We start from the raw sequence: 13756 nt of genomic DNA, 5'->3' as shown, positions 1-13756 counted from the left end.
GAGGAAATAAGTGTTTTAGTTCGTAATTTTTAATATAGATATTTTGAGTTTTTATCTATTTTTGCCTTCTCGCGAAGTGAGAACTGAATTAATTAAATGAGAAATACTCAATCGTCTGTAAAAAACTGTTTCTTTTTTTGTTTTGTTTGCTTAATTTCTTTTATACATCATTCTAGCTTTATTAAATATTTGAATAGAACATGTGGCAACGATTAGATAATTCTATTCTTTAAATGATATAAATTTTGTGCATTATCAGTTATAATATGAACGAAATATATAAGTTAACTGTTATATAATTATTGGATTATATAACAGTTAACTGAGTTTCCGTTATATAATTATTATATAAGTTAACTGTTATATAATTATTAATACTGTTAAGTGAATCTAGCGCCAGAGTGTCGCTATGGTAAACAAATACTAGAGTGAATTTTAAAGAATGCATTTATTCTATTGTGGTTTACGCGCAGTCGGCGAAGTAGATTTAATTCAATCCAATAAGTTTAAATGAAATGCAAGAAAAATGCGTATAATTTAATATTCCGTACAAGGAAGTCATGTGGTGTACACATCAGATTTTTTAATTTTATTTTCTTAACAAAACTACTAGGAAAAATTAAATGTTCTATGCAAATAAGTAATCAACATAGGATTGAAAATTCATTTTTTTCCCCAGCTAACTGTTGTTAATGCCATAGAAATCTAGTCAAAAGAATGCACGGAATCATAGGTAAAAAATTAGGAAAATGTTGGATTCAGTTCAACTGAAATCATCAAATAAAAATGGTCTCTTATTTATGTTGATTAAAACGGAAATCGTCTGCTTTGATCTTTAATGCTTTTGAACGGAGAATATTGGCACCAGGTATTGAAAGAGCGTAAGTAATCTATCAGCTTTCAGTTTTTAACACTATATATATCTTGCATTTGAAATATTAGCTCCAACAATAAAAAATATGTCTTGGATAACCGAAAATTATGGGTTCGATTTTGAATCTGAGTATACATATCAAAAAGTATCTATAAATCAGCTCTCATCACATATTTCTCAAGTCGTACTATATGGAATAGTTATCGGAAAACAAGACATTCGTCGCATTATTAGCAAAAAACGTAAGTATTTTTTAAATTTTTAAGTTCAGAATCTAAAATTTATGTTCAATTAAATAAAAAACTTGATTTGCGCAGAGATGAATATATTCTACACGAGATGTGCATTACTTGTGAATTACCTTTTTGTTTTCAGGTTTTTAGTTGTAAAACTTTCATGCTAAATAAGTAACCTAAATTATTTGCAATACACAAGAAATTAAAAAAGGGGGGATAAGATGCAGTAATTTTCGATACATTTTGCAGTTTATTTTTAAGTTATTATTTTTTGCTCTTTGAAGAAAAAGCCTGTCTTTTTTGAAATGCTCAGAACGTTTTTTTTTAAAACGAACATAAATCTAAAGTTGAATTTTTCTTTAATTTAAATTTCAAGTTTCCGTGCTCTATTTTTAGCACTTCCCTCCTCTAATAAAGTGTGAAGTAGTGTTGTGAAATGAATTCTATGTGAATTTTTCTTTCTTTATAAGTCAATAAAATATTAAGCAAGATATTTTTTCAGTAAAATTTATTATTTCAAATGCATATTGGTATAAAAAATTATATGTCTGTATCGATACAATTTCCCTGATTAAATTTTTTAACTTTATACACATATTACGAGGATTATTTGAATATGGTAAAACGCAGGAGACCAATTATGCAGACAACCCTTATGCCTGAGTTCAAGCTGAGATCGAGCTAATATTAATCAGTTATCTTAAGATCTTAAGACCCGTCGCAGAGGGACATTACCCAGCAAACCCTGGGCTACTAGAGCCCTCTGCTCCAGGAAAGTACAACGCACTAAACCAAATTTAAACAAAACTAGAAGAAACCCTAATTTTCAGGAATAGAAACACTATTACATGTAAAAATATTAAATAAACAACCAAGCAAAATGAATTAGAGACTTGCAAATTTGAGATTTAACAAAGAGTTCAAATTTATCATACTTGATATCTCCTTAAAGCTCGCTTACCACTGATAGCAACACCCTGAAGCTTATTACGACATGTATACACATAGATGTTTTGCATGGAAGAAAGTATGAATCCAAAAATATAATGCAGTGAAGAAATAATATACGAATACTGTGTCAACTACCTCTTTAGAATACTTTGAATGTTACCTGTATTTCTCAGAATCTAAACGAAACATCAATATAAAAATATAATAAACTTAATAATACTCAAAAATACAATAAATTATATTGTAACAAAACAAACTTTCAAAAATTTATTAGACTCAACAAATACCGATTCTCCATTCATAGTTCGGGAATTAAGGAAATATCTCATAGCATGTAATATATTATCATATTCTGTATCTCACTTTTAGTGCTATATAATCTTCCACAAATTTTATATAAATATAATATATTACATAATAGGTATTTATACAATATGTTGTTCTCGATGTTTAAAAAAAAAAAAAAAAAAAAAAAAAAAAAAAAAAAAAAAAAAAAAAAACTTAATTATTAATTTTTGTACTATAAAAATTCCATCTCTGTGAATAAGTATGAATATAGTCATAGTCATGTAAACGTAATTATAAGTATCTACTTATTAAATAACTAATTTAATAAAACTAAATCCCTATAAATATATATATATATATATATATAAATACTATTTACCTATATATATATTAATAATTTATTGCTACAAAAAGTTTTTCATATATCATCTCCAAGGAACATAAATTTAATTAAAGCGATGAATTATTGGAATAAATTCGAGTCAGGGTTTTAGGCAAAAGTTATTTAGATTTCTGTTGTAAAAAAAATATTATTTTGAACAGTAGAAATTCTAAATAGTAAAATTAAAAGTACTGAAAATGTAGCTATTGTTATTGACCGTAGATTATAAAATATAAAAATACCATTTCGTGCTGTGCATTTCCTGTATTTACACTGTCAAATGAAATTTATATAGTGCAGTATAAATAAATCTTCGACACAGCCTTATACTACACAAAGTTAACATTATTGTCATTGCAATTAAACACATATAACACATATAATTACATTTGTTTACAAAAAGTTTTATCTTCGTTAATAATATCTATACAAACAAATCAGTTTAGTGCAAAAAACTGTAACTACCATTTCCGCAGTATAATTAATGAAACTGAGGAAATAACTAATGAAACTAATGAACTAATGAAAATAATGATAACTAAAAGAAAATAATGCTTAAATATTACTCTAACTATATTTGAAAATAATGCTCTTACAAGACTCATGATTTGAAAAGCTTTGGTTTTTGGTACGCGTTAGTCAAAGAGTTGAGAACCACTAGTATAAATTACTATTTTTCCTACACTAAATTTGGGATATGAATCCTATCGGTTTCCAAAATTATTAGCAATGGTGAAAGAAGATAAACAGCTGATGATACTATAAAATATTTTTGTGATCTTTTACACATACTGAATTAATTATTCAAGACATTATTCAAGCCGATGATGCCGACTGAATTAATTATTCAAGCCGATATACTTAAATTCAAAGCTATGGGTAAGAAATTTATTTTTGATCAAGAATGATATCTAGGAATATTTTCCAAAAGACAGTGAGAATGATATGTATAACTCATTGATTTGAATGGAAGCCTAAATATAGAAATTCTTATTTACTCGGCTTTTTCCATTAATTTAACAATTTTACCATTTTGAAAATCGAGAGGACGCGGTGTATGCCAATTCCGAGGAAAACAATTAAAGGAAATAGAGAATCTTCAAAGAAGTCAGTTACAGTTACTGCTTTCAGAATTATTCTTTTTGATTCTAGATTATATTTTGGAAGCTATCCATATTTGCATTTAGCACCCATTGAATCAGAAGTTTTTAATCACGTGCTGAAAAAAAGTACGGGAAAAAATACGAGAGGAGTATGCGAGTATATACGTCTATTTTTTTAAACAAAACATGTGAAATCTGGAAATATCAGACTACAGTCTAGCATTTCATAACTAGGAGAGAAAAACACTAATGCAAAATTAAAAGTTTATCAAAAAACAGCCTTAGGGCTGGCACAGATTTTGAACAAAATTCTATCGATTTCGAAGGCGATCAGATATCATTTCAAAGACGATCCTTTACTTCAGGAGTAAAAAAAATTTCTCGAAATCGTTAGAAACTTATTCAGAATCTTAACCAGTCTATGAATTCCTTATTTATTTAATTTAAAACTCTAAAGATGAGTTTTTTCAATAAAAACTTTAAAATATTAAAACAAAATGTTAAAAAATTAAAATATGTAAAGCATCACAAGAAAAAACAAATAAGGACTTTCTTTAATACTTAGCAACATATGACGTTGGAAACATCTTTTATTAAATTTAGCAAAGCTGCAAATGCTGGTAAAAATTATCAGTGGATTATGTAATAAATTAAATGTACTTGAATCTGTATGATTGAAGCAACACTTGATTTTCTTACGCGATACCACGAAAACCATGACGAATTTTTAAACTACTTTGTAAAGGGAGATGAGATCGTTTCATACAAAACATCTGAAACCAAGTGCCATTCAATGGAACGGCATCACATGGAATAGATGTCAACTATCTTTTGGGACTACATAACCCTACTACTCTTTTCATTCCTGCCAAGAGCGGAACCAGAAATTTCAGCAGTCTATTGTGACTCTTCAATGATTTCACTGCACCGTTCCTAGAGAGACCTTGGATCATGTTGTTTCACGGGGTATCCGCCGATAACATCGCGGACGAAAACGTCGCGGAGAAAACAACGCAAGGCAAAAATGTGCTACAAAACATCGTGGGAGAAAACATCGCAGTTCTAAAACATCGTGGTACACAACATCGATGTTGAAAATAAAGCGGTTCAAAAACTTCGCAGTTTAAAAACATCGTCGTCTAAAATATCGTGGTAAAAAATAAAGTATCTACAAATCATCGCATGACGATACCATTGCAGACATGCTTTTTTTCAGTGTTTAATAATTGTAATTGGATATTCCCATAATGATTTGTGAGCACAAGATGGAAAAGAAGGATAATTTTTACTTTCACATTTTTTTATTAACTAATAAATTTTTTCTGAAAAGTAAGAACTAAACTTAAGCACAGAAAATTAAATGCAACTTATAGATTATACTTTGCGTGAAAAATTACCAGTAAAAACTTTATAAAAAAGGATTTATTAAGGGCCTTTGTTAGTTAACTATGCCGGTTTAAAATTCTATTAAGTGCTATAAATTGTATTAATTTTCTATGCTTAAGTTTTGTTCTTATTTTCTCCGCAAAAATTTATTAGTTAATAAAAAAATATGAAAGTTAACCTTTTTTCCATCTTGCGCTCACAAATCATTATGGGAATATCCATTTACAGTTATTAAAGCCTGAAAAAAGCATGTCTGCGATGTTATCGTCATGCGATGATTTGTAGATACTTTATTTTTTACCACGATATTTTTAAACTGCGAAGTTTTTGAACCGCTTTATTTTCGACGACGATATTTTGTACCACGATGTTTTAGAACTGCGATGTTTTCTCCCACGATGTTTAGTAGTACGACGTTTTCGCCTTGCGTTGTTTTCTCCGCGACGTTTTCGGCTGTAACGGTGTATTTAATTATGGCAAAGCACACTAGGGCTATCTGCCTAAGGGGAGGGATGCCTTTCGTGGAGGACTTTCTAAGGGAAACTGGCTCGTATACACGTTACACATGGGGAAAACCACGAAAACGCCCATGCAGCCAGCCCGTTCGCGGGATTCGAACCTCGAACCGAACTACCAGTGTTCAGCGACTTTACCGCTCGGCCGCTGGTGGGCCGTTTTCGCCTGTAACCGTTTCACGGCAACGTTCGACCTCATAAAACTGTAGCAACCAAACAAAAACTGTAAGAATGCAATTTAGTAGTTATTTTTAAACATTTTGAAAAACAGAATAAGATCATGTGCTAATACGCACAATTTTTGCCTTTGGTAGTTTGTGTAACACCTAAATGTTCTTTACTTTCTGGGTAACCTAAATAACATTTATTAAAGGGCAACAAGCTAATTAACAGTTGCAATAATTTGCTTTAAATCGGAATAAAGCCTTTGTAAAAAAAAATTGTTAAGATGCTGATTGGTCAATTTCCCTATTGTTAAGATGTTGATTGGTCCACCTTCCGGCCCCGATATCGGCATAGAGTAATTCAAGATTATTTCGAAAAGAAAAGAATAGCGATAGTGTTAACACAGGGGATAAAATATTCTTACCAGCATTCGTGCGATTCGGGAAAGTGAATATTTATTATATTTAATCCAAAGAAAAACAATTTTTTTACAGCAAAAGGAATTCCAATATTTAAATTTAACAATATAAAACAAAAAATTAAAGTTACACACGTTATTACTCACAAACTCAGTAAAAAACCGCTAGGAGAAGAAAAATCTTTAAAACATAGAGTTAGTTAAAACTTTAGATGTGACATCTTTCTACCTTCAGCTGTCGGGAGTCAACTTCACCCAAATGGAATATATTATTTTTTATTGATCTCTGGGGAAGCCTTTATTGTTCTACCACTTCTAGTTGTAAGCTTTTCATATTGGGTAGGTAAGTCTTTAGTCCTCCAGGTTTTTCTTCATTCACGTCTTCAGTTTCTCCATTTCTCACAGGATTTTCAGAGGCTGCTGAAATTTTGTCCTCTGATGTAACATAAAACAACAGAACATGAACCAGAAAAAGAAACAGTTCCTCCTAGAACCCAGAGCATAGAATTTCAGAGACTACAGCATAGAAATTCGGGGAATGGAACATAGTTCTTCATAGAACTCCAAGGTATAGAACCTAGTTCTTCATAACCACATAATGCATAGTGTAGCTAAACCAAGAGAAAACCAGAGAGAGTAGGTACGAAGAAAAAACTGGCGAAATATATGTGGGGGCACCAAAATCTTTTAAGTGTAGGGCCTCTAAAGGTACAGTGGTAGTAGGTAGGGTATACCTGTGAGTACTTACCTATGTGCAGATCCAGCCCTGCGTCTACCCATAGGTTACCAGTTGAGGCAGTGGCGTAAATTTAAACAGATTTCAAAATTAAAATTAACTAGAAAGACAAAAGATGAGCCCTTCAAAGATGTTATTAAAAGTAAGCTACAGGCTGATGACATTAATCTGGGACAATGAAATGAATTTAGACAGGTTATTTAATTAAAATTAAATATCGAAGCACATCGATTTGTTTCAAAGATGTTAATTTATCAGTAAAGGTTCACCACCAAGGATAATTTAGGAGTCAACCCATAGGTTACCCCTGAGGGATAGTGCAGTAAATTAATATAAAAATTTTAATTACTATTAAATCGAAGTACACTGATGCCTGTCAACGCTATTGGTCACCAGCGCCCATTAAGGTCACAGGTGAACCACAATTTGAGGTCACTTAGAATTAACCCGTAGGTCACGAATGCGAGACGGTGCAGTAAGTTCATATCTAGTAGTACTTAAATTAAAATTAAATCCAAGCACATGGAAGGGTTTCAACGACTTTGTTATTGGTGACATTTAGGTTAAAGGTTACGTGGGGTCGATCTGTATATTATCACTGTGAGATAGTACAGTGGTACCGTATATTTCAATTAAGATTAAATTTGAACTCATCAGTGCGTTCTTAGGGTGTAGCCCATTAGTGCCCATAGATAACTAGTGTTGTGTAATGAAGTAAATTTCAATACATATTTAAATTAATATTAAATTATACCACACCAATGCTTATGGTTATCGAAGCCCATCGAAATCGCCAGTGATATGAAAGGTTGAAGATCACTTGAGGTTAATCCATAGGCCACCAAATATGAGGTGATACAGTAAATTCAGGCCGGCAATTAAATTAGAACACATCAGTTCATTTCAACGATTTTGACAATGGTGACTTACAGGTTTAGGGTAACTTAGGGTCAGCCCACAAGACACCACTGTGGGACAGTAAAGAAAATTAAATAGATAGTTAAATTAAAATTAAATTGAAGTATAACGTTATCACTCAAGGAATGGAATTATTTATGGAAACATAGCGATTTCCAAGCAGTTGTTTGTTGTCAGTGACTTAACTGATTAACGATCATTGCCCAGTGACCTACAGATAGAAATTCACCGTCCTACATGATTACTGAGTGTACATTACACAGTCACCAATACAAGATGATGTAGCAAATTTAGATAAATTTTAAAATTAAAATTAAACATACCAGTGCCTGTCACGGCTGTTGATCACCAGTAATCTATGGGTTGATGTTTACTGCACCCTATTATCACCAGAATCGGCTAATGAAATAAATTTGAAGAAGTTAAAAAAAATTAAACAGAAGGACTCTAATTCTCATCAAAGCTGTCAATCACTGGTGATCTAAGCACTGATCATCAGTGACTTATAGTTACTGGCACCATCCCATAAATCTATTGATTTAAAGCACACTAGCAAATTTAGATTAATTAATTGACAATTGATTGAATAATTGATTGAAAATTAAATTAAATGAAAACTAAGGATATTTATGATCATGAATTTCATCATGTATTTATTAAGTAACTTCCAAGAATTAAGTATTAGGCACTGCATTAATCTGTTGACAATAGTGTTCCATTATTCCTAACATGGTTAAGCTATCTTTAACTATTAAGTATTTTGTCAACCATAAAAGCATAAAACTCTTACCATTCAAAATTAATGTACAATTATGTATTACTTATGTAATGAAGAGAATATGATTTGAAAGTTTCTTAAGGACTGAAGAGCAACACAAATACCATGAAACAAAAAAGTGATGAATAAATAAAAAATAAATAGTTTTAAAGCTTTTTTTTTTTTTTTTTTTTTGGCTGTGTATTTGAAAGATAACATCAAATGAAATTACTGCAAATATATATATATATATAATTCATAATTAGTCGAAAAATTAACTAAATTTATATAAACATATATCTATTCATGATTTTTCTTTGAACAGAAGCTGCTTCTGAACGTTTTGTGCTCAATTTCAGCATTAGAGACTCACCTAATGATACCATAAATGCAGCATGCTGGGGAGATGAAAGCTCAATTTCTACACTTGGCTCTTGTTTCACACTTGGTGACGTTGGTAAATTTATTTTATTGTGTGAGTTAAACTATCCTTAACTATCACTACTTAAGTAACATATAATTTATTACGTATATTTTGCAGTGAAAATAAAAAATCCTCAAATTATTGAAAGACAAGCAGAAGCAGCTGATGAGAAGTTCAGGCCTCAAGTGAACAGGTGAAGTTTCCACTATCAAATACACATTTTGTTTTAAATGTTAATTTAAGCCGTATTTACTCGAGTATTCTGCTCCCCCCCTTTTTTTTTGCTAGTTTTATCGTACGAAAATCGACAGGGTAAAATTATGGGAATACTTTTAATTTCCGAAGGTCACAGTTACAATAAAGCATAATAAATGAAAAGTATTTATGGGTAAACTATGGTAACTGTATAAGGTATTTCTCCCGCCTTCTTAGCATGCCTTCGTGGTGTAGAAGTCAACACGCTCGAAGCGTATTCGAGAGGTCCGTGGTTGGAGTTCCGACGAGGGCACTGCTCATTTTTCATCTCCCCTGCTTCGAAATAACCTAATGTCTCTACAGTGGCGCCCGAACTAAAAAAGGTGGTGGATGATGATTTTTAACCCACCAGGATTTGGCGATTAGCTCTCCTAACCTCACATCAAAATATATTACATGCAAGACACAAAACATCTAAAACAATTATCACCTAATTTTATTTTTAGCAACATTTGATAAACTTTAAAGAACTTTCAAACTAAAAGAATTCATTGAATTTCACCACACAGAAAACAGAAAGGAATTTACAGATTTCATAGATGTCCTGTAAGCAGTAATAGCTTTAAGTTAGCATTAAAATTATCATTAGAGTAATAGTCTTTCCGATGGTAATAGTATTGGAAAAATAAGCGGCAAATATTTTCTAATTCATAGACTGAAAAAAACACATTCTGTTTATTGAACCATGGTTACCATATAACGTACATTAAATTTCACTTCTTGGTATTCCCTCTGTAAATTGGTCATTTTCACAATTAATAAATATTTAATTAATTCCTTATTCAGTTTTAAAACACATTTATTTAACATTTATATGGTTAGTTTGGTTTATTAGATTATGGCAAAGCCCATGTAGTTGCTTGCTAAGTTCTTTTTATAATAATTTAAATAACAAAAATCAAAAGCAAGAATCAATTTTTTTCCATATATAACATCTTTATTATTCTTTTAGCCCTCACTAACTCCCTACTGATTTCAGGCATGACAACACTTAGAAACTAAACTGAAACTCTAGGTGAAGTGAAAGTAGTAGTTATTATCTAGTAGAAGTAGTTGTAGTTATTATGACCAATAATAATTGTTGCCTACATCACTTCCCTACCAGTAACAAAGTTACGTTACTCTGAAAACATGGTGGGAGAGAAGATACAAATATCTATACAAATAACACTGATACAAATATATATATTGAAATTATGTACACAAATTAAAACATAATTAAGTTTTAAATTAATATGAAAGAGTTATAAGTTCAAGAAGAGTCAATAACGTCATTGAAACGAACTGGAAGTTTTACTTGTCTTCCACATCGTGTAAATTTTTTAGGTTGTTCTAGTTGCTGACTTGGCACTGATGTTTGCTTACTTGGCACAGATGTATGATCACTTTTTGAAGTTGGAGACAAAAGTTCATTAGGTTGTAACACATAAGCTGGTTGTAACCTATCCACAGAGATACTAACTTGTTTATTTTTAATTGATAGAAGAAAATATTTCGGGGTTCTTTCCAGTACCAAAAAGGGTCCTTCATATGGGGGCTCCAAAGGTTTTTTCACTCTGTCAACCCGCAGAAACACATGCGAGCATGTGTACAAATCTTTTGGGATGAAAATCTTTTGTTTACATTTGGATTTGGATTGATAGGGCTTTAAGAGGGCCATCTGATTTCGAAGATTACTTACAAAATTATCATTTGATATTGGCATGTTTGATTCTTCAAAGAATTCGCCAAGTAATTTAATAGTTTTGCCATAAATCATTTCAGCTATTGTATACTTACAGTCCTCATGTAGAGCAGCTCGCAAACCCATAAGAACTTTTGGTAATGTTTCTGTCCAATGAAGAGAATTATGACATCTAATAGCTGTTTTTAAGGTACGGTGTAGACGCTCAATTTTCCCATTACTCTGAGGATGGTAAGAAGTTGCATGCTTTACTTTTATTCCACAAAGCGAAGCCAAATTTCGAAACAGTTCCGAAATGAATGGAGTTCTTCTATCAGTAATAACACAAGAAGGTACACCAAATCGTGTTATCCAATGTTCATAAAAGGCTCTTGCTATATTTTCTGCTGTGATATTTGATAACGGTACCACTTCTATCCAAGAGGTAAACCGATCAATACACGTCAAACAATAAGTGTAGCCATTAGAAGATGAATAAGGCCTAATTAAATCAATGTGTACGACATTAAATCTTTCGTCTGGTGCTTGATATTGAGAATATTCTGATTTTGTAAGCTTAGTTACTTTATTTTTCTGACAATCGATACAAGTTTGGGCCCACTGTTTAACATCTTTTTTATATCTGGCCAAATAAATCTTTTAGTAATCTCTTTTACAGTACTTCGGATTCCAGGGTGAGCTAAACCATGAATTGCATTAAATATTTTCATCCGAAAAGTTTTAGGTATGAATGGTCTGATATTAGAAGTAGAGGTATCGCAATATAAGAGTTTTCCTGACGGTAATTGGTGCTGTTTAATATGCAATGATTTGGAATGTAATTTCAACTGTTTCAGTTCATCATCATTAATTTTTGCATCTGCTATCAGGTCAAAATCAACAACAGGTGAATCGATGTCATCAATTCTAGATAGGCTGTCTGCAACCACATTGTTTTGACCACTTATATGGCGTAGGTTAGTAGAGAATTGTGAGATATATTGTAGCTGTCTTAGTTGTCTGGGAGAGGCTTTGTTATTATTTTGCTTAAAAGCAAACGTTAAGGCTTATGATCCGTATAAATAGTAAAATCGCGGCCTTCAAGTAAATGTTTAACGGATAAATACTATATACCCAAGCTCGCGATCGTAAGCGCTATAATTTTTCTGGGCATCATTAAGCTTTTTTGAAAAAAATGCAATAGGCTTCCATCCATTTGGTTCTTTTTGTTGAATAACTGACCCAATAGCCAAATCGGATGCATCTGTGAGAAGTGCCAGAGGGTAATCCGAATTGGGGTATGCCATCAACGCTACTTGAGCAATATCTTGTTTACATTTTTCAAAACTTTTCCTGGTTTCATTGGTCCATAGTATTTTACGTCGATCTTTTTTTGTAGATCCTTTCAAAAGTTCATGAAGAGGAGCTTGAGTTTCTGCGGCATTTTTTATATAAGAAGGAACGAAGTTGGTGTATAGTTTCTGGCAACGAATATTCTATGATAGCTTTAATTTTTTGAGGTAGAGGTTTTGAACCTTCAGCAGATATTTGATAGCCCAAAAAGTCTATTACAGGTACTCCCAAAACTGATTTACTAATATTAATTCGGATACCATATTTATCTAAACGCTGGAAAACTGTTTTAAGATGTAAACGATGTTCTTCCTCGCAAGAAGAGGCAATCAACACATCATCCAAATATGAAAACACGAAGTCTAGGCCATAAAAAACTTCATTGATGAACCTCTGAAAGGTCGCGGGGTCATTTTTGAGAACAAAACTCATGACATTGAATTGGTAAAGACCAAAAGGTTTTTCTTTATCTTCATCTGCTACTGGAATGTGAAAATACGCTTTAAAGAGATCAATTTTAGAAAATATAGTTTTATGAGTTAAAATATGTTGAAAATCTTGAATTCGAGGAATGGGATAACGATCAGATACAGTTAAATCATTCAGTCTTCTATAATCCCCACATGGGCGGAAAGAACCGTCTTTCTTTGTCACTATGTGTAGGGGACTTGCCCATTCTGAACTGGACGGACTAATGATGTTATTGTCTAGCATATATTTGAATTCTCTTTTAGCTATTTCCAACCGTTTAGAGTCTAATGGTCTTGCTTTACAACTTACATGTTGTCCTTTAGTTATAATATGATGTTAATATTAGAATTACGAGGAATAAGGCTTACCTCTGCTCCACTGTCCGTATAATGTGATAAATAAGCGGAATTTACGGCAATTTTCTTTATTTACAGCAGCAGAGTCTGCCGCTAATTCTAGTGCTGATTTTCGTTTTCCGGGGAGTTGTTTTTCCATGCACAGGGGGCTTTGCATCTATCAGGAAAACACTTTTCTCGAAAACGAAAGTGGAAATAACAGTACTTGCCATTAGGGTTATAACGGCTCCGAGACTTACTTCGATCATTAGATGATCGACTGCTATTTCTTGAGCGAGGACGAGAATTCTTTGTGACAGTTAGTTTTTCGAGTTTATTATCCAAAGCTGCAATTTGCTGTCGTAATTCAGCAATAGCATCTGCTCCTGGAGAAACAATACTGCTGGCACAGTATAGTTCTTGTTTCGGTTGCATTTCGATTATACGATCGGCCGTTAGAGCCAGTTTTTCGATATCTTCATCACTAACGATTAAAATATTGCGCACAGAATCTGGCATTTTCTGC

General features: G+C 32.1%; 1 protein-coding gene across 4 annotated transcripts in view; it reads left to right on the top strand.

Moving 5' to 3' along the window:
• The first annotated feature begins 858 nt into the window (after positions 1-858).
• Positions 859-13756, top strand: part of hdm (meiosis specific with OB domains hold'em) — a 71098-nt gene continuing 58200 nt past the window's right edge. For all 4 annotated transcript variants that reach the window (XM_035373420.2, XM_035373425.2, XM_035373408.2 and 1 more), the window contains exons 1-3: positions 859-1116; positions 9055-9186; positions 9271-9346. In XM_035373420.2, the coding sequence (XP_035229311.1) occupies positions 960-1116; positions 9055-9186; positions 9271-9346 (365 nt within the window). In that variant the 5' untranslated portion in view covers positions 859-959. The remainder of the gene's footprint in view (positions 1117-9054; positions 9187-9270; positions 9347-13756) is intronic.

Source organism: Stegodyphus dumicola, chromosome 4 (genome assembly GCF_044657685.1).
Source record: "Stegodyphus dumicola isolate Sdum_Otavi_A_Nest chromosome 4, ASM4465768v1".
NCBI classification, from domain to species: Eukaryota; Metazoa; Arthropoda; class Arachnida; order Araneae; family Eresidae; genus Stegodyphus; species Stegodyphus dumicola.
Note: the sequence above shows the minus strand (reverse complement) of the source record. Positions and strands in the feature narration are given on the sequence as shown.